The sequence below is a fragment of the Trichomycterus rosablanca genome, chromosome 13, assembly GCF_030014385.1.
Source record: "Trichomycterus rosablanca isolate fTriRos1 chromosome 13, fTriRos1.hap1, whole genome shotgun sequence".
In the NCBI taxonomy this organism is placed as follows: Eukaryota; Metazoa; Chordata; class Actinopteri; order Siluriformes; family Trichomycteridae; genus Trichomycterus; species Trichomycterus rosablanca.
The window spans coordinates 9,531,716-9,559,045 of NC_086000.1; the positions used below are offsets into that span (position 1 = coordinate 9,531,716).

Here is a 27,330-nt window from a genome sequence, read left to right on the forward strand (position 1 = left end):
CACATCATCATCTAGTTATACTTTCTAGTGCACTATGTAGTGAACATGAATGCGTTATCTAATACACTATCTAGTGCACTATGTAGGGAATCTAAATCCGTGATCTGATATACAATCTAGTGCACTGTGTAGGGAACATAAATCAATTGTCTAATATACTGTCTAGTGCACTATGGAGGGAACATGAATGCGTTATCTAATACGCTATCTAGTGCACTGTTTAGTGAACATAAATCTGTTATCTCAAATACAATTTAGTGCACTATGTAGGGAACATAATTAATTATGTAATACACTATCTAGTACACTATGTAAGGAACACAAATCATCATCTAGCTATACTTTCTAGTGCACTATGTAGTGAACATGAATGCGTTATCCAATACACTATCTACTGCACTATGTAGGGAATATAAATCCGTTATACAATTTAGTGCACTATGATATACAATTTAGTGCACTATGTAGGGAACATAATTAATGATGTAATACACTATCTAGTGCACTATGTAAGGAACACAAATCATCATCTAGTTATACTTTCTAGTGCACTATGTAGTGAACATGAATGCGTTATCTAATACACTATCTAGTGCACTGTGTAGGGAACATAAATCCGTTATCTGATATACAATCTAGTGCACTATGTAGGCAACATAATTAATGATGTAATACACTATCTAGTGCACTATGTAAGGAACACAAATCATCATCTAGTTATACTTTCTAGTGCACTATGTAGTGAACATGAATGCGTTATCTAATACACTATCTAGTGCACTGTGTAGGGAACCTAAATCCGTGATCTGATATACAATCTAGGGCACTGTGTAGGAAACATAATTAATGATGTAATACACTATCTAGTGCACTATGTAAGGAACACAAATCATCATCTAGTTATACTTTCTAGTGCACTATGTAGTGAACATGAATGCGTTATCTAATACACTATCTAGTGCACTGTGTAGGGAACCTAAATCCGTGATCTGATATACAATTTAGTGCACTATGTAGGAAACATAATGAATGATGTAATACACTATCTAGTGCACTATGTAAGGAACACAAATCATCATCTAGTTATACTTTCTAGTGCACTATGTAGTGAACATGAATGCATTATCTAATACACCAGGCCAGTGGTAGCTCAGTGATAGCTCAGTGGTTAAGGCACTGGACTATTAAACAGAAGGTTGCCGGTTCAAGCCCCGCCACCACCAAGTTGCCACTGTTGGGTCCCTGAGCAAGGCCCTTAACCCTCAATTGCTCATCGTGTTCTGCTAATTGTGTAAGTCGCTCTGGATAAAAGCGTCTGCTAAATGCTGAAAATGTAAATAAGCGTCTGCTAAATGCTGAAAATGTAAATGTACACTATCTAGTGCACTATGTAGGGAACCTAAATCCATGATCTGATATACAATCTAGTGCACTATGTAGGGAACATAATTAATGATGTAATACACTGTCTAGTGCACTATGTAAGGAACACAAATCATTATCTAGTTATACTTTCTAGTCCACTATGTAGTGAACATGAATGCGTTATCTAATACACTATCTAGTGCACTATGTAAGGAACATAAATCCGTTATCTGATATACAATTTAGTGCACTATGTAGGGAACACAAATCATCATCTAGTTATACTTTCTAGTGCACTATGTAGTGAACATGAATGCGTTATCTAATACACTATCTAGTGCACTATGTTGGGAACCTAAATCCGCGATCTGATATACAATCTAGTGCACTATGTAGGTAACATAATTAATGATGTAATACACTATCTAGTGCACTATGTAGGGAACACAAATCATCATCTAGTTATACTTTCTAGTGCACTATGTAGTGAACATGAATGCGTTATCTAATACACTATCTAGTGTACTATGTTGGGAACCTAAATCCGCGATCTGATATACAATCTAGTGCACTATGTAGGGAACATAATGATGTAATAGACTATCTAGTGCACTATGTAAGGAACACATCATCATCTAGTTATACTTTCTAGTGCACTATGTAGTGAACATGAATGCGTTATCTAATACACTATCTAGTGCACTATGTAGGGAATCTAAATCCGTGATCTGATATACAATCTAGTGCACTGTGTAGGGAACATAAATCAATTGTCTAATATACTGTCTAGTGCACTATGGAGGGAACATGAATGCCGTTTCTAATACGCTATCTAGTGCACTGTTTAGTGAACATAAATCTGTTATCTCAAATACAATTTAGTGCACTATGTAGGGAACATAATTAATTATGTAATACACTATCTAGTACACTATGTAAGGAACACAAATCATCATCTAGCTATACTTTCTAGTGCACTATGTAGTGAACATGAATGCGTTATCCCATACACTATCTAGTGCACTATGTAGGGATCATAAATCCGTTATACAATTTAGTGCACTATGATATACAATTTAGTTCACTATGTAGGGAACATAATTAATTATGTAATACACTGTCTAGTGCACTATGTAAGGAACACAAATCATCATCTAGTTATACTTTCTGGTGCACTATGTAGTGAACATGAATGCGTTATCTAATACACTATCTAGTGCACTGTGTAGGGAACCTAAATCCGTGATCTGATATACAATCTCGTGCACTGTGTAGGAAACATAATTAATCGTGTAATACACTATCTAGTGCACTATGTAGGGAACATAAATCTGTTATCTCAAATACAATTTAGTGCACTATGTAGGGAACCTAAACCCGTTAACTAATACGCTACCTAAAGCATTATGTAAGAAACATGAGTCTATTATCTATTACACTATCTAGTGCACTAAGTAAGGAACATAAATTCTTTTCTAATATACAATCTAGTGCACTATGCAGGGAACATAAATCTATTATCTTTCACACTATCTAGTGCACTATGTAGTACACATTAATGCGTTTGTGATGCGAACAGTTAGCTTAGTAGCTCAGTTAGCAGCTCCTAAAAGTTCTGTTATCACCCATATCCTTTGGTGTGTGCGAGAGGTTTTTTAGCTGTTTTTTTTTTTTTTGGGCTTGGGGGTCGGGGTCGAGGTCCGGGGGTACCTCCCTGAAATGAGTTTTTGCAACTTGGGACGTCTGCAATGACCGCTTCTTCTGTGGCACTTATCACCTGCCATTGTTGAGTTCTTACACAGAGCCGTATCGCATACAAAAAGCCATAATAAGCTCCATGTGATCCCCTCTCAAGGCTCTTTTTACCAATCATTAGAATTTGCCATCCTATCTGAGTAGTGTTGCCTACTACCATCTTATACTGGCTTCTCTAACATTATAATATGCCATGTTACAAAGCACCATATCATCTCAAACTGGTTCCATAAACAAAATGAGTTAAGTGCACTTCAGTTACCTTCCCAGTCACCAAATCTTAATACAACAGAGAACCTTTATGATGGGGTAGAACCAACAGTTTGCCAAAACATGCCAAAATAATCTTATTAAATGAGCACTCACATTTATTTTATTCCAGATGTGTCTAAACATTAACATAAGACTGTAAGTATGTACTGTATAACTACATTAAATGGCCAAAAGTATGTGGACACCTGACAATCAGGTTGTTGGACAGTTACCCTTGAAACGGGGAATAAGTTAAACAAAACGTTGCCGCAAATTTGGCAGAATATAATTGATCGTATCTGAACTCAGTAATTGTGTCCACATAAGTTTAAACATATAGTTTTTTCGCCTCTAATTTTCGCCTCTAATCTAGTCGTATCCAATTACCCTGATTGCGTTACGCTTCACCTCTACCGATACAACCCTCCACTGGTGACTGAGGAGCTTCGCAACTGACACACGCCCCCTCCGACATGTGTGCAGTACCGACTGCCTCTTTTCACCTGCACGAAGGATCACCTGCATATGCGGATCAGCTTTGTGCTCGGAGAGCCACACCCTGATCAGCTTTATTCCTCGACTCATGCAGGCGCCATCAATCAGCCAGCAGAGGTCATAATTGCACCAGTTATGAGGAACTCTGGTCCAGCTTGTCCCACCCTGTGAACAACAGCCAATCGTTGTTCATGTGGCCACTCAGCCCAGCCGGATAGCAGAGATGAGATTCGATATGATGTATTCGAAATCCCAGCTCTGGTGTGCTAGCGTATTTTACTGTAAACATGTAGTTTTTAATAATATACTATGCATATTAGTACCATACCAAACCAGAACACAGTACCATTGGTACGTATACTGTGGATTGGTACTGGAAGGTTCTCGCTAATGCTATTTAACAAAGTATCATCACTATCAGAGCATCATTTCTCTACAGAGCTAAAGCTTTAGGTGGAAACAAAGCTCTGTGCCATTAAGCTTTTTAATGAAAGCTTTTTATTATTGTTGCTCAATTCACTCTGCACCACTCAAGCACGTCAACCATTAATCCGTCCTCTTTTTCTCCCTCTGTGGTGGATGTAGGTCACATAGATTTTATTATTGCTTTGACACATGGAGTGTTTGCGCGTCCATTCCAGTAATAAAGCTTGGCAAAGTTCGAAACTGGTCCCTCTTTCTCCAGGCTGTACTTTCTTCAGTACCAGTAATGATGTTCAGGTTTCTCCTGAGGCCTTGCAGCAAGTTCACATCCAACTCTGCAGGCTGAAATAGTGTAAGGGGAGGCCGGGAGCCAGGGAATGCTTATCATTTCTGAAGCCCACGGTCTGCCTCCATCTGTGAGATTTGTCAATCTGTGGCACTGAGTCACTTAACAAGCATGCTGAATTAAATAGTCGAGAGGAGAGGGGAACTCCCGGAGCTGAACGAGGAGTGAAGTAGTAGATGTAATATGATCACAGATGTAATATTGGGATCACACCTGCCATGATGTGACACAACAAAACAGCCGGAAGTCGTTCGGTTGGAATGAGAGCTGGACCATGAAGTGCTGGAAGATTTAACGGCTGGAAAAATCTTTACAAAGTGTGTACAGGAGATCAATGACACAGAGGGCGCTCTTGAACTGGGCGCCTACACAATAATTGGCTCGTTCACAGGGAGGGTGCCGGAGGGGGTTTCCTCACAACTGGTACAATTATGACCTCTGCTGGCTGATTGATGGCGTCTGCATAGAGACGGGGATAATGGGATCAGGGTGTTTCTCTCCATACACAAAGCTGATCCAGATATTGATTGATTGATTGATTGATTGAGCACTTTATTTATCCCTGAAGGGAAATTGTGGTGTCGCAGCAGCAATTACATTTATTACAAACATCACACAATGACATTACAATGAGGTGAATGAAAGAATCAGAAAATTAAGACAGAAATGTAAATACAAGATATAAAATCGAAATATATATATATATACAGTGGGGAAAATAAGTATTTGATCCCCTGCTGATTTTGTAAGTTTACCCCCTTACAAAGACTTGAACAGTCTATAATTTTTATGGAAGGTTTATTTTAACAGAGAGAGACAGAGTATCAACAAAAAATCCAGAAAAAAAAACATTAAATAAAAGTTATAAATTAATTTGTATTTAATTAAGAGAAATAAATATTTGATCCCCTACCAACCAGCAAGAATTCTGACCCCCACAGACCGGTTATGTGCACAACAGGCACACAAATTAGTCCTGTCCCTGTATAAAAGACTCCTGTCACAGAATCAGTTTCTTCCATTCAAATCTCTCGACCACCATGGGCAAGACCAAAGAGCTATCAAAGGACATCAGGGACAAGATTGTAGACCTGCACAAGGCTGGAATGGGTTACAAGACCATCAGCAAGAAGCTTGGTGAGAAAGAGACCACTGTTGGTGCGATCATTCGAAAATGGAAGAAATACAAGATCACAGTCAATCACCCTCGCTCTGGAGCTCCATGCAAGATCTCACCTGGTGGGGTAAGAATGATTCTGAGAAAGGTGAGGTCAGTCCAGAATTACACGGGAGGAGCTTGTCAATGATCTCAAAAAGAAACAAAAAAACCCCTAAAAAGTAAAGAAAGGGGGAAGCCTTAAGGTGCAGTTACGTACGTTGTGCAATTTAAAACTGTGCAAATAAAACAGTACCATGTGCAAATTGAAAGTTTAATTGTCTTTCGTGGGTGTTATAGGTTCTGCGTTCTTCTCTTGCACCCGTGAGAGTTATTATAGGTTGCCACAGCTGTGGGCAGAAAGGACTTCATATAGCCAGGGGTGCACATAACATTTTTGGTCTGGTACTCAAAGGAGCACCTGAGGTTGTTGCTTGGTGCTCACCTTGTATAATATCCTACAAGTGCTCATCATCACTTCCCTCCTGACTGCTCTGTGGCAATATGTTTTAAGTCACTGTCATCACTTGCAGCCACTTGAATCTGAATGGCAGGTAGTAGCCTCCATATTTTCAACAGAGTCTCTTGCCTCCACGCAGACCATCTAACGAGCGGCCAAGAGCGCACACACACGCGCACGCAGGCGACACAGACTTTATTCCTCATCGCGTATTAAATCCGTTATCTGATATACAATCTAGTGCAGTGTGTAGGGAACATAAATCAGTTGTCTAATTTACTGTTTAGTGCACTATGTAGGGAACATAAATTCTTTTCTAATATACAATCTAGTGCACTATGTAGGGAACATAAATCTATTATCTTTCACAATATCTAGTGCACTATGTAGTACACATTAATGTGTTTGTGACGCGAACAGTTAGCTTAGCAGCTCAGTTGGGGGGGGGGGGGGGGGTTGCAACTTGGGATGTCTGATCTAATGTTGTGAAATTTCTCTAGTTTGACAAAGGCAATGCCATTCTCGGAGCGAGTACATGTCACACAGTATGGAACCATGCGATCAGCTGACTTGGCGCAGTTTTCCAGGGTGTGGGCGGTACACAAAATATGCACAAGGGAATCCCCGATCGCAACCATTTGACTCAATATGGGAACTACTCCGTTGTAAACCACAACGTTGACTGCAGCTCCGTCCGTGCAAACTGAAAACAACTTCGTCTTTTGGTACGCAAACGCGCTTCTTGTTGTAATGCATGCTGCGCATCGTTCATTTTGAGCACCCATGTGCACCTGCGCACCACTTATGTGCATCCCTGCACATATAGCGCTCTTTTCCGATCCCGATCCCGATCCGATACCGAGTCTCAAACCGATACTTGTATTTTCTAGATATTGTCTAGATAAGAACTAGGTAATACTGTTCACACAGTGCACACTTCAAGTACATTACAGTTATTCAAATTAATCCAATGTATATGTTTAACAACTGAATAGCTCTGCAGTGCTGCAGGAAAAAAATTGCCTGCATCCAAGCTATTGCTTAATGTTCTTTTATTTTTACAAAATAAAAGTAAACAAACTTAGTGCAGCATTGTGGTAGTAAAACTAGAACACTCAAAATGAAGTGATGGTTCTTTTTGAGGAAAATCAGCATCTCTGTCGTGTTAGCGGACAGCCGGTTCCTCTTCTCATCATATAATAATAAACTCGCTGTATTCGACTGAGTGTTTATTTTTTAGGTGCCGTATCAAATTGGTAGTAATTGTAGATCGTTTGGTTAAATGATATCTGGTTTGTTTCTTATGAGCCACCGTACTTATGCGTATGCGTGTTGTAACTGTAACTTTTCTGTGGTTGTATTGGGACAATGGTTTGATGGACGTTTCTACGCGAAGTGTGTTTTGACCCTTTGGGGCTTCCATAGTGCATGGAATAGCGTGCTTGGCTAACGCGATGACTCTAGCTGTCCGCTATGCGGTACCGTAACAGAAGAAGTTAATAAAGTGTTCTGCTCCCGACAATTTGTGAATATACCGTGTATTTATTTCTTTATTAAGCGAGTGCATCACTACGACGCTCGGTTACATAACTAAGCCAATCAGAGTGCTTGATACTGAGATGTCGTTCAGTCTTGTAACACGTAAACTGGTAAAAGCTGTATGTTATGATCCTGAAGTTTTCATACTCGGATTAAAAGATATTGTTTTGTAAACCGGAGTGATCCTTGACTCACACACCATATAAATAGTACAATTCTATAGTAATGAACGCAGCTCTGCTCCTACCGCCTCATGAAACGCTCGCATTGCAGACATTACACTTCACTGTTGGACTTGTTTCACTTTCCAATTTAAAGTATTTCCACACAGCGGACATGCTGACGTAAAACAAAGGATCGGCTTAGGATCGGCTTTAGTAAAGCCGATACCGATCAGTTAAAAAATGCCTTGATCGGCCCCGATTCCGATCTTTGAGATCAGATCGGGACATCCCTAGTCATTACTGTATTATATAGCAATGTAGTATGTGGTTTGAGACACAGCACATATGAATGCCAGCATGTCTTATTGACAGGTATCTTGCTAATTACCTAATTAGATATTCATATCCAATCCATATTACTTCATGTGAAGTAAATTGTTTTATTTTCCTCAAGAGGGTGTTAAATAAATCTAGTGTTAATCATGAACTTACACTAGCTGAGCATAGATATACAACATCTACTTAACTGTCTACATTTGCTCTAAACCATCGTAGGTGCAGAGATTTAGATGTAGATTAAGGCTGTATTCTCGTCGTGTCCATGTTTTGCAAATTTTGCATCACTTCCCAGCCAGAATTCCCCACAGGTGATAAGTAAACAGCAGTTTATCTGACTGAGACGGATGGAACGTGGTTTGATATTTGCAGTGCTGAAATATAAAAGGAATTTCTTGTCTAATCTCTTATCTCGATATGCTTTTGAAAAGTGGCGACATGCAATATGATACGGCCACTGCCCGTATTTTAGCTCATTTTGTATACAAGTTATCTTAAAACACAAAATACATTCTGACTGATTACTGTGTTTTTTTTGTATTATTACAGGCTGTATTTGTATTAATATTGACAATATTTATATCAAACAAACCAGCAGAATCTCACAATCACATTTATGCTGTCCGTTTTACTTCAAATATACGAGCATCAAGGAAATCCCAAAAAAGTTCAATATTTGATAGTGCTTTGCTGTCATTGCAAAATGAAAGCGCACATTTAACAGCTGCACCGCGATCCAGATCAACCACACAGCAGCATAAAATCATAATTGCTGCTTACCTGAGCTTCTCTTCTTTAAATTTAGACCAAATCTATATCCATGTGTTGTTCCATTAGGGATATAATCCACTTGTTTTTCTTCTTGGCGGCAATCTTGTACGTTTTCTGAATATTTCCAGAATATAAAAATCCACGTCCAACTGTGTTTGTCCACCTAACTAACGAAAACTATCTTAGATAATTTATTCCCTTAGCTTTCGCGGTAAAAAGCTGAAACTGGTCATTCGTTCACTGAGCTGTCACTTACACAACAACCAATAAAGAAAGAGATTGAGCCGCTCAGGTGGCGCAGCCGTAAAGTACGCTAGCGCACCAGAGTTGGGGTTTCGAATACATCGTATCGTATCTCAGCTCTGCCTTTCCGACTAGGCTGGGTGGCAGTATGAACAACGATTGGCTGTTGTTCAGGGTTAGAGGGTAAGAAAGTCGGATCATAGGTCCTCATAACTGCAGCGACTGCGGCCCCTGCTGGCTGACTGATGGTGCCTGCAAAGGGCTGAGGAATAATGCTGATGGGGTGTGGCCCTCCATGCACAGTGCCCGTCAAATGTATGATCTCGACTCGTGCAGGTGAAAAATGCAGTCTGTACTGTCTGTACGTGCCGGAGGGGGCGTATGTCAGTTGAGAGGCGTCCTCAGTCGGCGGTGAATGGTCGAATCAGTATAGAGGACGCAATCAGGGTAATTGGACACAACAAGATTGGGGGGCGGGCTTTGGGGGGGGGAGATTGAAATTCCGCCCAGAATCTAAATTCGGAAGCTCTGATTGGTTTATACAGCTGTTTTTCAAGGCCTGACCTCTGAATCTCTTTAACAAATGAAGTGATTCATGGAGTTGTTTACGCACAACATCATAATGAAATAGAGTGAGCAAAACGAATGAATCTTTACCATAGATAAGAGCACAGCACCCTGATTCGATTCCACTGAATAACTTGTTTGAAAAGAGTCGTTTCTGACTCTTTACTCAGTGATTCAGTTTGCATGTGTGTGCATGCACATGCCCACCTGCTCATATGCTCATGTGCTCTGTTTTAAATGTTCTCAAAAGGTAACTTGTGTATTCTACGCATACTTGATATTTCGAATATGGTCATTTTATTTTATTTTAAATTTTTTTTATTGATTTTATTTTTTAAATTAAAAAAAACATTTCCCTCCCTTTTTCTCCCCCTTTAGCGCATACAATTGTTCAATTCGCATCGTGCTTCCTCTCTGTCTATGCCGAACTCTGCCCTGACAGAGGAGATCGAAGCTAACCCATATCCCCTCCGAAACATGGGCAGCAGCCGGATGCATTTTTGCCACCCACACATTGATGAGTGTGGCGCCACCTAGCGTTGCATGCAGAGAGACGCACCCTAAGGGCATCTTTCCTCATCTCTGTGCAGGCGCCTCTAATCAGCCAGCAGAGGTTGTAATCGCATTCTGACAGAGAGAGACCCACATCCGGTTCTTTGTCCCACCCCCAACTGAGCAACCGGCCAATCGTTGCTCATACAGCCGCTCAGCCTCGAACCGGTAAGGCAGAGCTGGATTCGATATGAGGTACTCAGAATCCAGCTCTGGTTGCAGCGTGTGTTTTTACCGCTGCGCCACCTGAGCAGGTGAATATGGTTATTTTCAACATAGGTAATATCGAATATATCGATATTTGTATTATATATCGACCCAGCCCTAGTCTAGGTGGTAGTCTAAATCATTGGGTTGTTCATGAGCAGATATGAGATTAAGGACTGTTCTCCTCTGTGTGCCTCTAAACGCCAGTTTATTGTGTAATGTGGAGCTAAAGCTGTAATAACAAACTCCATCAAAACACCAAGAAAGTCAGCTGTTTGTGTAACATCAAAGATCAAGTCACAAGAACATCAAATGACTAAAACCTGTGGTTGCTTGTGGCCAAGGGGAAAACATTTTATACTACTGGGACTCAACTAGTACAAAATCTATTTCTGTAAAAGTTGGAACATTTTGTAAAATGCAAACGCAAAAACAAGAATCTTTGACCTTCTATTTAATGGATTAAAGTGTAAAAAAAAGATTCCCGTTTTTTCACTAACTTAGTAACTTAATGTATTTTGTCAGCATGAACAAATTTAGAATTGCAACACATTAAGCAATTTGGGTCTTTTGGAAGTTACACTGATCACTTGTTTCTACACTCACTGTCCATTTTATCAGCTCCACTTACCATATAGAAGCACTTTGTAGTTCCACAATTACTGACTGTAGTCCATCTGCTTCTCTACATACTTTTTAAACCTGCTTTCGCCTTGTTCTTCAATGGTCAGGACCCCCACAGGACCACTACAGAGCAGGTATTATTTAGGTGGTGGATCATTCTCAGCACTGCAGTGACAATGACATGGTGGTGGTGTGTTAGTGTGTGTTGTGCTGGTATGAGTGGATCAGACACAGCAGCACTGCTGGAGTTTTTAAATACCGTGTCCACTCACTGTCCACTCTATTAGACACTCCTACCTAGTTGGTCCACCTTGTAGATGTAAAGTCAGAGACGATCGCTCATCTATTGCTGCTGTTTGAGTTGGTTATTTTCTAGATCTTCATCAGTGCTCACAGGAGTGTTGGCTGGATATATTTTTGGTTGGTGGACTATTCTCAGTCCAGCAGTGACAGTGAGGTGTTTAAAAACTCCATCCATTCATACCAGCACAACACACTAACACACCACCACCATGTCAGAGTCACTGCAGTGCTAAGAATGATCCACTTCCTAAATAATACCTCCTCTGTGGTGGTCCTGGGAGAGCCTTGACCATTGAAGAACAGCATGAAAACGGGCTAACAAAGCATGCAGAGAAACTGATGGACTACAGTCTGTAATTGTGGAACTACAAAGTGCTTCTATATGGTAAGTGGAGCTGATAACATGGACAATGTGTGTAGAAACAAGGAGGTGGTTTTAATGTTACTAAGGATACTAATTAAACTACTTTTAACCCTCACCTGTTGCCAATTCATCTGCTTATTGTGGTCTTATTTTGCCCCGTCCCAATTTTTGAGTGTACTGCAGGCATCAAATTTAAAAATAAAAAAAATGGCCAGCAACAACACATTAAAAGTCATTTTGTGTACTCTTAACAAATTAGATTCTTGTTTTTCCTGCATTTTACAAAATGTCCCAACTTATTTTTTGGAAATTGGCTTTGTACAGTTGTAACTTTACCACACTTTTGAGTCAATAGTTTGCTAGCAGTTCTCAAAGATGACCCTTGAACACAGAAGTAACAATTTTCCAGTTATAACGAAAGAGAAAGTTTCCCTGCAGTCTGCAGCTGGCTGATGTTTGCCTAAAGCTGTGCCTAAAACCGAGTGAACAACCAGCTCAGCTGATTAAGGACAGTCTAATGTAGATATATTTCTAATATGGTCTAAGAAAGGGTCCCAAACTTTGTAAAATTTGCTTACTGAGCCATTCCTAAGATGCCTAATTTTTTCCAGCTTCATTACATAAACAATCTCTCTAATCCACATAGTATGTGAAGGAGGTATAGGTGATTTCCACTTGAGCAATAACAATCTCCTGGCAAGGAGAGTGACAAAAGATATTAAATCGGCCTCTGTAGATGAAACATGATGATGATATAGGAGGTACCCCAAACAAAGCTGTAAGAGCATTGGACTCAAGAGGTTTTTTCATCATCTTTGATAAAGATTTAAAGATCTCCGACCAAAACGGGAATAGAGAGGGGCAGGACCAGAATGTGTGAACATGGTCAGCTGGGGCTTGTCTGCATCTGTCACATATGGGGTCTATATTCTTATGTATATGAGAGAGTTTAACTCTAGTTAAGTGAAATCTGTGAATTATTTTACATTGAATAAGGCCATGTTTAGCACAGATGGACGATTTATGAACCTTTTTCAGTGCCATACTCCACAGCTCTTCTGAGATTTCCTCCCCCAAATAAGACTCCCAGCGTGACTTAATACTCGTAAGAAAGGCTAAACGCAGAGTCTGAATCTGTTCGTAAATATGTGAGATCTGACCCCTTATTGAGGGTAAGGGCTTAATAAATATGTCCAACTCTGTCCCCTCTGGTAGTTGAGGAAACTGAGGGAATGTACTTTTGGCAAAACTCAGAATTTGTAAATATCTAAAAAAAATGTTGCTGAGGCAATACAAACTTTTGAGCTAATTGTTGCAAATGAACCATCAATATACAGTATAGGTCCTTAAATGTTCTAATACCCAAACTACACCAAATATTAAATGCACCATCCACAAGTGATGGAGGATACTTTTCTGTATTTTTTATACTTCTGCATACAGATGTACAGCACTTTTATACTAGATTTCAGTAGTGGATTTGATCTTGCATTTGTAAAGCAGCTGTCTTTGGTGGTAAAGATAAATTAAACACAGAGTCCAGACCTGAACCCCATTGAGAATCTTTGGGATGTGCTGGAGAAGACTTTGCGCAGTGGTCCAAATCTCCCATCATCAATACAAGATCTTGGGGAAAAATTAATGCAACTCTGGAAAGAAATAAATGTTGTGACATTGCAGAAGCTTGTGGAAACGATACCACAGCGAATACGTGCTGTAATCAAAGCTAAAGGCGGTCCAACCAAATATTAGAGTGTGTGACTTTTTTTTTGGCCAGGCAGTGTGTTAGAAGAATGTATTCAGCTTTCAACCATGAATACTTTCTCAAAGTTTAACAGGCACGTCAGCCTGGAGTGAAACTTGTTAAAGCATTGCAGCAATCTGTTGTAACAGGTTTGCCAAAGCAAATATGTGAGAACTCTCATAGGTTAAACATGCTAAACTGTTTTTTAAGCTTCTGGCCATAAGAACAAAATGACATTCTTGTGTCTGTGTCATCATGCAATTTTTTTTACTTGGTGATAAACATGATTAAGTTACGTCATTTGAAATGACAGTATCTGTAGTAATGAAAATGACCTCTTAGCTTTAGCTTCATATTGTATGGTGAAATGTTCTGGTGGTGGATGTTGTGGTGCAATGGATAATTTCTCTATTAATCACAAGCTGTTTATTAACACGACTCGGCTTGTACAAACGTGTACAAACCCTTCATATACAAATTTGCATTCAGTAAGAGAAAAACAGACAAGCACTTAAATAATCACTTATATTTAATATACATTTATTCATTCATTGTCTGGTTTATTACTGTTTTACTTTAATTAAGGCCGCGGTGGGTACAATACACTGGGTGAAAGTTACCAGTCCATCACAGGACACACACACACACACACACACACACACATTCACACTTAGGACAATTAACTTGACTGCATATGTCTGAACTAGGGCTGTTCTACCGCAATTTTGCAATACCACGGTATAGACCAGCCAACCGCAGGGCATGCCAAGCAACCGTCACAACCGCGATGTTCACGTTTTTTTTTTTTTTTTTTTGTTGTTGTTGTTGCAGGGTCCATCTTGTTTTACGCTTTCATTCGGGCGTAATAAATGTTAAATAAATTCATAATGAAAATGAGCTAAGAGTGTCATTTACCCGCCACCTGTTCGCATGCGTTGCTGCTGAGTGTCAGGCTTTGTGTTTTAAGATGGAAACAATGGCAACATTCATTATAGGCAAGTTTATTAATGATCAAATTGAGTTCACACTCAATAAAATACTTAAAATACTTGCGTACTAAAACACTTAATGATATTAAAGTTAATATGACATTGCAGCCTGCAGATATTCTCTTGCTGGCTTGCTGGAATGATTTCAATGTATTTTTTCGTTGAATAAAAATGTATTGAAATGAATAATAACTTAAAATGTAGTATATATTGTTATGTTAATAGTGGCTAATTTCAGTGCATTTTGAATGCGCGACAACCAGGCTAGATTTCCTCTGCTCTCTAAAGTCGCATGCAAGTATACATGTGTATTTGTGTAACGAGCACACCATCAGAGAGAGTTTTTAGTGCCGCGGGGAACATCGCTACCCCACTCAGATCCTCTCTGAAACCACATAAGGTGAACATGTTGGTTTTTCTAGCGCGCAACAAGGACATGATAACGCAGGTTTAAGGTCTTATAAATGTTATTCTTTATTCTAAATGAAATTTTTTTTACCATATTTTGATTAGATGTGCATTTAAAATATTTAGCCTAAACAGTTTGCTTTTTTTCGTTTCACAGTGTATATCTAGCCTAGGCTAGAAGCTAAATTTAAACCTTTTTTAATAGAGAAAAGCCGTGCATTCTTATTGCGCATCCTTGCCCTGCTCTGTTCTGTATTTAACAATAAACACGCATTTGATTTGTCTTAAATCTGTCTCATCTTTGTCATTAAAAAGCAGTAATATACCGAATTATAGCCTAACAATAAAGCTTGTTTATATAGCTCTAATATCCAGATAAATTAAGTCATTTTCAAAAACAAAAAAATTGGCAGTAATACCGCATACTGCAGTGTTAATCCACGCTAAATACCGAAAGGGGAAATTCTTTCACCGCGACAGCCCTAGTCTGAACCCAGGACCTTTTTGCTGTATACTGCAATTTGCAGTATTGTGGTTTCATTTTGACCCATTTTTTTTGGCTAATTCTGTTACAAGGGTTTCCTTGATGGACTCCTGGTTTTAAAACTCTTCATTAGCACATTAGTTAGAGAGAGAGTATATGTGTGTGTGTATAAGACTGTCCTTATTGTATTTTTCGTGCACCGCTAGCATCTGTATAACCAATGTCAGATTCCTTGTATGTGTGAGCATACTTGGCCAATAAATTCTGATTCTTGGCTGTATCTGAGGGAGGGAAGGCTGGCCAGGGTTTCTCCTCAATGGCAAATGTGATTGGCATGAGAGGAGACTCTCTGTACACCAAGGGGTAAGTGCAAGGCTGCAATTCTCCTTGGCCAGCACGATAGCGTTGCGATAGAGGTGGAATCACAATAGATCATTTGATTGAGGGAAAATACCTCAGCATTTTGTCTCCATGTGTTTGATTACAGGTATGCCTTACACTTCCTGGTTCAGAGTGGACTCACGTACGGCATCATGATTTTCACTGGAGTGGAGCACATGCACAGGTAAGAACGCCCTCAAGTCACAATCCATACTACAGCTGGACGGCTAAATATTTTAATACTGGTATAGTGGTACAAATCCTAAAACCTTGATACCCAATTCCAGCCTTTTTGCTTTCAATCTGGTGTAATCAGTGCCCAGATGACACATGTGTATCTCATATGAAAACTAAAGCTATGCTCGGAATAAACCCCATCCAACTTTCCCTCCCTCAGACATGGCCAATTGTGTCCTTGAGACACAATGATTCATGATTACATGATTCAAAACTTCGATAGTAAAATTGCAATTTGTTTACCTGTATGCTTGATTGCTAAGGGCTAAAGGCATTTTCTGATTGCATAATAGATAGATAGATAGATGGATGGATGGATGGATGGATGGATGGATGGATGGATACTTTATTGATCCCGAAGGAAATTAGAGTCCCAGTAGCATTGTACATTAAATCAAATCAAATACACACTATAAAGAAAACAAATTACAACAATATAATTCTAGAAAGTACAAACACTTTTGACAGATTGAATGTAACCTGAGTTTTACATATATCGCATAGCTACAGAGCAGTTATTAATGATGAGAATGGATTGAGTGTAATAAACAAAATAACATAACCGAATGGAATTAAAAGTGCAGGAAGGTGCGGTTCCAAGTATACAGTACACGGTCTAGATTAAATATAGATTAAATATTAAATTTAAAGTGATGAGTAACAAGTATTGCACATTGGATTGGGCCAATATAGCCATAACTATATGTACATTAGCATACATATGCATGTGTATGAATATACTTAAGTACACATATATACATGTATATACGCTCAGTCCTTAGTGATCACCTTTGTCCACGAATGCTGGAGTTATAGAGCCTAATGGCTCTGGGGACGAATGATCTTTTTAATCTGTCCGTGGAGCAGCTCAGTGACAGCAGTCTGTCACTGAACATACTCCTCTGTTTTATAACAACAGTGTGCAGGGGGTGGTTCACATTGTCCATGATGGAGTGAAGTTTGCTTAGTGTCCTTCTTTCTTGTCCTTCTTAGTGTCCTAATGCATACTACATAGTGAGTCAGAGTACCAATACACTGGCTGGTGCACAAGAGTGACTCTTAAGATTAAATTTGACTCTTTACTCTTAAGTGACTTTGGCTGGACCTTTAATATTCAAGAAACAGAGAGTGTAACTCATGATTTGGTAGACCAAATAGGTGGTACACTGGTTGTTCCATTGGCTGCTATTGCCTAAAGTAGCCTTAGTAGTAGCCATAACTTTTAGTCCAAAGTCTAGTACAAATGTTCGAGAGTCGTTTCCATTAGGGCTGCACGATATTGGAAAAAACTGACATTGTGATTTTTTTTTCCACAATGTACAGTGTATCACAAAAGTGAGTACACCCCTCACATTTCTGCAAATATTTCATTATATCTTTTCATGGGACAACACTATAGAAATAAAACTTGGATATAACTTAGAGTAGTCAGTGTACAGCTTGTATAGCAGTGTAGATTTACTGTCTTCTGAAAATAACTCAACACACAGCCATTAATGTCTAAATAACTGGCAACATAAGTGAGTACACCCCTCAGTGAACATGTCCAAATTGTGCCCAAATGTGTCGTTGTCCCTCCCTGGTGTCATGTGTCAAGGTCCCAGGTGTAAATGGGGAGCAGGGCTGTTAAATTTGGTGTTTTGGGTACAATTCTCTCATACTGGCCACTGGGTATTCAACATGGCACCTCATGGCAAAGAACTCTCTGAGGATGTGAGAAATAGAATTGTTGCTCTCCACAAAGATGGCCTGGGCTATAAGAAGATTGCTAACACCCTGAAACTGAGCTACAGCATGGTGGCCAAGGTCATACAGCGGTTTTCCAGGACAGGTTCCACTCGGAACAGGCTTCGCCAGGGTCGACCAAAGAAGTTGAGTCCACGTGTTCGGCGTCATATCCAGAGGTTGGCTTTAAAAAATAGACACATGAGTGCTGCCAGCATTGCTGCAGAGGTTGAAGACGTGGGAGGTCAGCCTGTCAGTGCTCAGACCATACGCCGCACACTGCATCAACTCGGTCTGCATGGTCGTCATCCCAGAAGGAAGCTGACGCACAAGAAAGCCAGCAAACAGTTTGCTGAAGACAAGCAGTCCAAGAACATGGATTACTGGAATGCCCTGTGGTCTGACGAGACCAAGATAAACTTGTTTGGCTCAGATGGTGTCCAGCATGTGTGGCGGCGCCCTGGTGAGAAGTACCAAGACAACTGTATCTTGCCTACAGTCAAGCATGGTGGTGGTAGCATCATGGTCTTGGGCTGCATGAGTGTTGCTGCCACTGGGGAGCTGCAGTTCATTGAGGGAAACATGAATTCCAACATGTACTGTGACATTCTGAAACAGAGCATGATCCCCTCCCTTCAAAAACTGGGCCTCATGGCAGTTTTCCAACAGGATAACGACCCCAAACACAACCTCCAAGATGACAACTGCCTTGCTGAGGAAGCTGAAGGTAAAGGTGATGGACTAAACCCAATTGAGCACCTGTGGCGCATCCTCAAGTGGAAGGTGGAGGAGTTCAAGGTGTCTAACATCCACCAGCTCCGTGATGTCATCATGGAGGAGTGGAAGAGGATTCCAGTAGCAACCTGTGCAGCTCTGGTGAATTCCATGCCCAGGAGGGTTAAGGCAGTGCTGGATAATAATGGTGGTCCCACAAAATATTGACACTTTGGGCACAATTTGGACATGTTCACTGTGGGGTGTACTCACTTATGTTGCCAGCCATTTAGACATTAATGGCTGTGTGTTGAGTTATTTTCAGAAGACAGTAAATCTACACTGCTATACAAGTTGTACACTGACTACTCTAAGTTATATCCAAGTTTTATTTCTATAGTGTTGTCCCATGAAAAGATATAATAAAATATTTGCAGAAATGTGAGGGGTGTACTCACTTTTGTGATACACTGTATATTGCGATATTAAAAAAATGCAGGAATTTTCACCACATTATTGATTATATTAATAATGCATGTATCTTACTCTAAATAAGGGGCTCATCGGTAAAAAAGGGTGGTGCCTACAAGAGATACAAAAGATTATGACAAGCTACATCTTTGTACTCGGTTGAAACTGAGCATTAAACTAAGAAAGCTTCAATATCACATGAGGGAATTAACAGGACTGACAAAATGGGTCATTTAATATTTTATTTCACAATCAAAACCTCTTCAAGTAGTAAACATTATTAAAAAAAAAACTATACAAACAAAAGAGCAGTTATACACCTGTTCCAAATCCGAGGTGCCTTACTAAGCTCACTACTGAGGCATCTTAATATTTCAATGTTATTTTGACTCAAGAACGAGTCAAAGCGTCCTTAGTGATGAAGGCAATCCCAGAATTCATTGCGGCATCTCTTCTCTCACAGAAAAATAAACATGGCTGACGGTGCGGACAAAGTTATTTTCAAACGTAAACAAATAATTATTGATTTTTAACGAGTGTTTTTATTTGCAAGTTTAGGCTTGTCAGCAAATGTAACCGTTTTCTGTACACGGATCGAGATGCTATATTGACATGTTAGCGCTGTCCCACCTCATTCCATTGGTTTTAATGGCAAGATGCTAAATGCTAAACGCGAAACCCGATGGAATCGCTAAGTAGCGCGTTCGAATAACCTGCCTTATAAAAGTCAATGACTTATTAGAATCCTCTCTACTGAGGCAGCTGCCTGTGTAGGTAGTAAGACAGCAAGGCGGCTCACTAGGTTTTCGAACACACTGGTAGATACGTCATGGAAAATGAGAACGGTGTGAATTTTTGTTTTGTGTCAAGCAGCAAAAAAGTTGTAGCATGACGTATTTGATTTAATTTGCATTAAGTGACATCGCACGTCCTGCGATGTGACTATTGCGCATGCACACATCGCGATGACGAAGCTGAAATGATATATCGTGCAGCCCTAGTTTCAATAGCTAAAAAGACTCTAGATGACAGGGGTTGAAAGTATTAATAATGCTGTTCAGTCAGTGTCACCTGTACCTGGCAGCATTTCAAGGACAGCGGAGAGTGTGCTGAAGAGCAGTCGTGGTGTGTCATGACCTCTTGACAGGTCAGACAGGTCACAGTGACAGATTTCCATTCCAAAGCCACTTACCCTTTAGTCGTTTACATTATGTAAAGTTCCCATGGAAGAGGTTCGTCTAGTTAAATATAAACCAACGAGTATCTGAATCAGGTAGGTGAAAGATCAAGCTGCAGATATTAAATCCACTAAATGGCAAAAAATATCTGTACACCTGATCATGAGCTTGTTAGATATTACAAAACCCTGGCTTCCACTTTTCAATAAGGGTTTTCCACGTGAGAGTTTGCACCCTTTTACTGAGAGCTTTGAGATTAGGGCTCTGTTCAGGCCACACCATACTTGTCAAAACATGCTGTTATTGACCTCGTGTTTTCACAGAGGCACAGTCATAAAGGAACAGAAAAAGGCCTTCCTCAAACTGTTACCACAAAGTTGGAAGCATGTAACTACAGTATTGCCAGCATCATTAAACAAGGAACACACATGTAATAAACAATTAGTGTTAAAGAGAATTAGGGGCGCCCTATAGATGGCAAAATTGGCAGTGCCTGCAGGGAAGGATGTCCGGAAAATGTTAGTGGGGTCTTCAAACGCTGTGTAAGGATCCCGATTGGCTGGATAGACGTGCCTGTGCAGAGTGCATGGGTGGAAAAGGGTTCCGTTAAGGTCTGCGCGCGGGTCGGAGGAGATGTGAGCAGCGATTTACCCTCCTGGGGTTCAGGTCTGGACTCTGTGGTGGCCAATCCATGTGTGAAAATGATGTCTCATGCTCCCTGAACCTCTCTTTTACAATTTGAGCCCGATGAATCCTGGCATTGTCATCTTGGAATATGCCCGTGCCATCAGGGAAGAAAAAATCCATTGATGGAATAACCTGGTCGTTCAGTATATTTAGGTAGTCAGCTGACCTCATTCTTTGGGCACATGACGTTGCTGAACCTAGACCTGACCAACTGCAGCAACCCCAGATCATAGCACTGCCCCCACAGGCTTGTACGGTAGGCACTAGGCATGATGGGTGCATCACTACAGCCGCCTCTCTTCTTACCCTGATGCCCATCACTCTGGAACAGGGTCAATCTGGACCCATCAGACCACATGAGCTTCTTCCATTACTCCAGAGTCCAATCTTTATGCTCCCCAGCAAATTGCAGCCGTTTTCACCGGTTAGACTCACTGAGTTTTTTCACAAGTGGTTTTCTTAAGGCTACACAGCTGTTTAGTCCCAATCCCTTGAGTTCCCTTTGCATTGTGCGTGTGGAAATGCTCTTACTTTCACTATTAAACATTTCCCTGAGTTCTACTGGAGTTTTTCTACCATTTGATTTCACCAAACGTTTAAGTGATTGCCGATCACGATCATTCAAGAATTTTTTCCGACCACATTCCTTCCTCGAAGATGTTTCCCCACCATCCTTCCACTTGTTAATAATGCATTGGACAGTTCTTAACCCGATTTTAGTAGTTTCAGCTTCTCCTTAGATGTTTTCTCTGCTTGATGCATGCCAATAATTTGACCCTTCTAAAACAGATTAACATCTTTTCCACAACCACTGGATGTGTCTTTCGACAGGGTTGTTTAGCAAATGAGAAGCTACTCACTGCATCAGTTAGGGTTAAATAACTTGTTGCCAGCTGAAACATAATCACCCATGCAGTAATTATCCAATGGGATAATTTGCTTCGTTAAATCCAGGTGGATGTTGGGTTACACAATGGGTTGCCAAGGTCTTGGCTCCTCCAGTTAAGAGCGGCCTGGGTACTTTCTTTGTGGAGTTTGCATGTTCTCCCCAGGGGGTGCTGGAGCCTATTTGGTATTTGTCGACCCTGATTAGGATAAGCAACTTAGAACATGAATAAGTAAGATTTAATGAACTAGTTCACTGGCACAGGGTGTATACTGATTTTAGGATGTTGCAGAACACACCCAGTTCTAGAGATTGGCATTGCTATTTTAATACCCAGATGCCCACTTGCCAAAGAGTTTGTTTATGTAAAGCGGTATTTAAATACGACATGTCACACATTGCTTGGGTCATTGGAGATGCAGATGGACCAAGTACAGAGGACCACACTAAACTCTCAGTATTCCTCCGCCACTTGTGCTACAGACTCAACCCGACAGTAGGAGTTGCTATGGCAGCAGCATCCGGTCTTCCCTCCCTCAAGCTCATACAGTTGTGTCTATTAAGTGCCCAAACAGACAGGTGGCATAGCTAAGAATGGAACTGTGGTGGGCTAGTGCTGAAACTATTTTGTCGCCTGAGCTCTCAGAGTTAGCCCTTTGTTTAATCAAGGCTATTGCTTATAAAGTTAAACGCTGTGTAAAACTGGCTGAATGGTGCCTGCTCTGTGCCTGTACCAACTCTTACCACTTTTTACTGGCATCCGGTTACTAAAATTTTCCTCAGGGAAGAATTAGAATGAATAGGAGACCATGATACCCTGAATTAGACTGGTACTGTACAGCGTTCATTCCCTTCTTGCACTCACTGTGTCCGGAACAGCCCCTGAACCCACCATGACCCTGGTCAGAAACAAGCAGTTACTAAGGATGAATGAATGAATAACTGAATATAGGCCTACGTATGGATGCTCTTGTTCTGTGAAACAATCAGAAGCTCTGTCTTGGCTTCAGCGCTCGTACGTGGAGTAAAGCCTTGGTACAGCTCGCCTACAGAGCGAAGCCACACGCCCACCACCAGAACAAGGCCTTTCACAGCCTGATAAACAGAGCGAGTGTTGAGACTGCTGGTTTTGAATGCCACCAGTGACACCATTAGAAACTATCCACCCCCCAGCATGAATTTGTGGAATCTGAAAGGCCTTCCTCAAGGGCCCAACTACATACTTGCATTCTAGTGTCGGGATTCAAACTGACAAGCGTCTGATTGACAGCTACCACCACTGTTTCAATTATTTTTTCGTGCTGCTCCTGTATTTAAGGGTTGTTTCCCTGGTCCACATACCTGACAGTTTATATGCTGGATGCCCTACTTGATGCTGCTCTCCTTATTTTATTCAGGCTGGGGACACTGACTAGGTTGCTCCACTTTCCCTGAGCGCAGTGCAGTAACACACCCCGGACATGATGCCAATCCATCAAAGCCTCAGCCATCCTCCAGAAATGTAGCCAATCATGTCTGTATACAGACGGCCAATATTTGAACCCTGAATCCAAGCGATAGTGAGCTAAAGTAATTTACCATATTTTTCCCCTTTTTCTCCCAATTTAGCCTAGCCAAGGGTGTATATTCGCCTGACATACCATCCCTCTGACTTGTGTCCAGTCCACCCTTCATATTTACCCATACTTCGGTGGATTTGCACGGCAAGCCACGCCCCAATTTCTGCGCTCCTCCATTTCTGTACAGGTGCTTTGGGCAACCAAGGTCCTTACACAGAGTTAATAACCTCACTCATTAGTCCAGTCTTGTCCAATTTTGTTTGCTGCAGGCATTAGCCAGTTGTGCCTGCTAGAGGGCGTCCTGCTGACTCAGGGAGTTCAGAATCTTTTTTTATTTTTTATAATTTAGCGCGTCCAATTTCACCCCATCAATCATCCTCTCACTAATGCCGGTCCCTGCTCCTGGTCAGGGCTGACGAGGCCGTTTCCCGCCTCCTCCGACACGTGCACAGCCAATCGACCGTCTTATCACCCACACTTGACGAGTGCAGCGCGGCAGAGCACCGTGCACGGAGGATCACACACTCCACCTCACCCCCTCCCGTCTCCATGCAGGCCCCACCGACCAGCCAGCAGAGGGCGCAACCACCCCAGTCCTGAGAGAGTATCCCCTCCAGTCTCAAATCCCGCCCCTCCCACCTGAACAACATGCCAATCGTTGTTCATATAGCCGCCCAGCCTCGACCGGTGAAGGCAGAGCTGGATTAGAAACGACGCACCTTTGAGATCCAGCTCTGGTTGCAGCTCGTGTCTTTACCGCTGCGCCACCTGAGCGGCCTTACTGTCGTTTTTAAAGTGAATTTTTCGGTGATGAAGGAAGGGTAACTTACCCATCATGAAGGCATGTAATTATGTTAAACTTACCTGGGTGGTACCATGCTCTGTTAAGGAGAGGGGGAGAAAGACCAGGAAGGGAGAGTAAAGTGCACTTAAATGGAATGTAAATAATTGTATGTAGGTGTAAGTGCCAGGGCCATCCATGTGATTAAAATTAGTCAATATATTGATGTATTTAACAGTGTAAAACATTGTAATGTGTTTGTATATCGTACCCTAGATACGGGGCCACGATATAAAAAAAAAGCACACACAGGTAGACAATGGGGAGTTCAGTCTACCATTTGAGAACGAAACCACAACAGCGTGAATGACGTTGTAGTCAAGTAGTTGTGGGTGAATACATTGTCGTAGTGTTACTGTATGTTTGGGAACTTTTCGTTTTGTTTCGTCCAGTGTGTGCGCATTTATACGTTTGTTAATAGCGTCGTGTTTGTATGTGTGTGAATAAATAAGGCGGATAAAGGAAGTGAACCTGAGTCCTCAACTTTTATTCTGGTTCCCAGACCGGGCGTCCGACGCTACCCACGGGGTTCTGCCTGTCACGTTTTTTCCTCACATCACAGATTAAATCATTCTAGTCAGTGTGCAAACACCCTTCACCAATTAGCATCTGTAATATCTGTGGTATCTGTGGAAGCGTTTCTATTTGTACAAATAGTGACAAAAACAAAGATCTTGTTTTGTGTCCAAGGAATGTTTAAGCATTTTTTACCCTGTAGGTTGTGCCAGCGATGCATATTTTCCATTTTCACTGGAACTTGGTGATAAGCTGTGTGTGGTCAAAATGACTTTCCATAGACATGTTCAGAAATACTGTGGAAAGCCTTCACAGAAAAGTGAAGGCTGTTATAGCTGCAAAATAAAATCTATTTATTGCCTATAATCTATCTATCTATCTATCTATCTATCTATCTATCTATCTATCTATCTATCCATCCATCCATCCATCCATCCATCCATCCATCCATCCATCCATCCATCCATCCATCCATCCATCCATCCATCTATACAATCTATCTATTTATTTATTTATTGGTTTTAAAAAGGGCAGTCCAACAAGCTAATGGTCAGTTGTCTACATGGTACTTTTGGTATTTTTTATACTTTGTTCTAAGCTGGAAAACCCTTTTTATGTCTAATCAGTGACAGTTTTACAGACGTTATTTCATCTTGCCTTTCGTAGCAGTAACAGAGCTAATTCAGGATGTTCTCACTCTTCTCGGCTTTTTATAGATACTGCTTTGTGGTCGCTCTGGGCTACCTCACACTGTGCCAGATCACCCGGATCTATGTGTTTGACTACGGCATGTATTCAGCAGACTTCACTGGGTAAGTTGTTTTGTCTTCTCTTCTGCAGCCCAAATCAGAAGTTTCTTTATATAGTTGATTGTTCTGCCATGTCGTTATTCATCCAGCTTAAAAGTCCTGAGAGACCATTGGCCAGATCATATTGGCCAGACGACTGGGTTGAAGTATGTCCAAAACAGCCAGTCGAAGGGACAAGCCATAACTTCCAACAGGTTGTTAGGCAATCAAGACTTTATGATGCCTAGAGGACACGAAGGCTATGGCATCTGGTATGGATTAACAAAAGAGCTACTGGTGCTCAAATTGCAGCTAATTTTAATCCTGGTGATGAGGGTATGTAATTGCAGGACAGTCAAAATGCCTATGCTAACTCCTGTCCACCATCAAAAGCACCTATAACGGGCACTTTGCCATCGGAACTGGACATTAGAACATTATGTGGCATGTGTGCATAGCTTACTCATGTAGGAGACGGCACCAGGATGCACTACAGAACAATCCACCTCTCTCTACAGAAGCTCCTGGTACCAGATACCACAGGTCTTCTTCAGATGTCTTGTGGATTCCATGTCTCGGTGGATTTTAACAGTTTATAAGGCAGGTGGTCCTAATCAGTATACAGTGTATCACAAAAGTGAGTACACCCCTCACATTTCTGCAAATATTTCATTATATCTTTTCATGGGACAACACTATAGACATGAAACTTGGATATAACTTAGAGTAGTCAGTGTACAACTTGTATAGCAGTGTAGATTTACTGTCTTCTGAAAATAACTCAACACACAGCCATTAATGTCTAAATAGCTGCAACATAAGTGAGTACACCCCACAGTGAACATGTCCAAATTGTGCCCAAATGTGTCGTTGTCCCTCCCTGGTGTCATGTGTCAAGGTCCCAGGTGTAAATGGGGAGCAGGGCTTTTAAATTTGGTGTTTTGGGTACAATTCTCTCATACTGGCCACTGGATATTCAACATGGCACCTCATGGCAAAGAACTCTCTGAGGATGTGAGAAATAGAATTGTTGCTCTCCACAAAGATGGCCTGGGCTATAAGAAGATTGCTAACACCCTGAAACTGAGCTTTAGCATGGTGGCCAAGGTCATACAGTGGTTTTCCAGGACAGGTTCCACTCGGAACAGGCTTCGCCAGGGTCGACCAAAGAAGTTGAGTCCACGTGTTCGGCGTCATATCCAGAGGTTGGCTTTAAAAAATAGACACATGAGTGCTGCCAGCATTGCTGCAGAGGTTGAAGACGTGGGAGGTCAGCCTGTCAGTGCTCAGACCATACGCCGCACACTGCATCAACTCGGTCTGCATGGTCGTCATCCCAGAAGGAAGCTGACGCACAAGAAAGCCCGCAAACAGTTTGCTGAAGACAAGCAGTCCAAGAACATGGATTACTGGAATGCCCTGTGGTCTGACGAGACCAAGATAAACTCGTTTGGCTCAGATGGTGTCCAGCATGTGTGGCGGTGCCCTGGTGAGAAGTACCAAGACAACTGTATCTTGCCTACAGTCAAACATGGTGGTGGTAGCATCATGGTCTTGGGCTGCATGAGTGTTGCTGGCACTGGGGAGCTGCAGTTCATTGAGGGAAACATGAATTCCAACATGTACTGTGACATTCTGAAACAGAGCATGATCCCCTCCCTTCGAAAACTGGGCCTCATGGCAGTTTTCCAACAGGATAACGACCCCAAACACAACCTCTAAGATGACAACTGCCTTGCTGAGGAAGCTGAAGGTAAAGGTGATGGACTAAACCCAATTGAGCACCTGTGGCGCATCCTC

General features: G+C 41.2%; 1 protein-coding gene across 1 annotated transcript in view; it reads left to right on the forward strand.

The window, feature by feature from the left end:
- The window catches only part of mboat2a (membrane bound O-acyltransferase domain containing 2a), a 110,637-nt gene that overhangs the window by 56,753 nt on the left and 26,554 nt on the right, over window positions 1–27,330 (forward strand). The window contains exons 3-4 of the mRNA XM_063007095.1: window positions 16,035–16,112; window positions 25,459–25,554. Coding sequence (XP_062863165.1) covers window positions 16,035–16,112; window positions 25,459–25,554 — 174 coding nt within the window. The remainder of the gene's footprint in view (window positions 1–16,034; window positions 16,113–25,458; window positions 25,555–27,330) is intronic.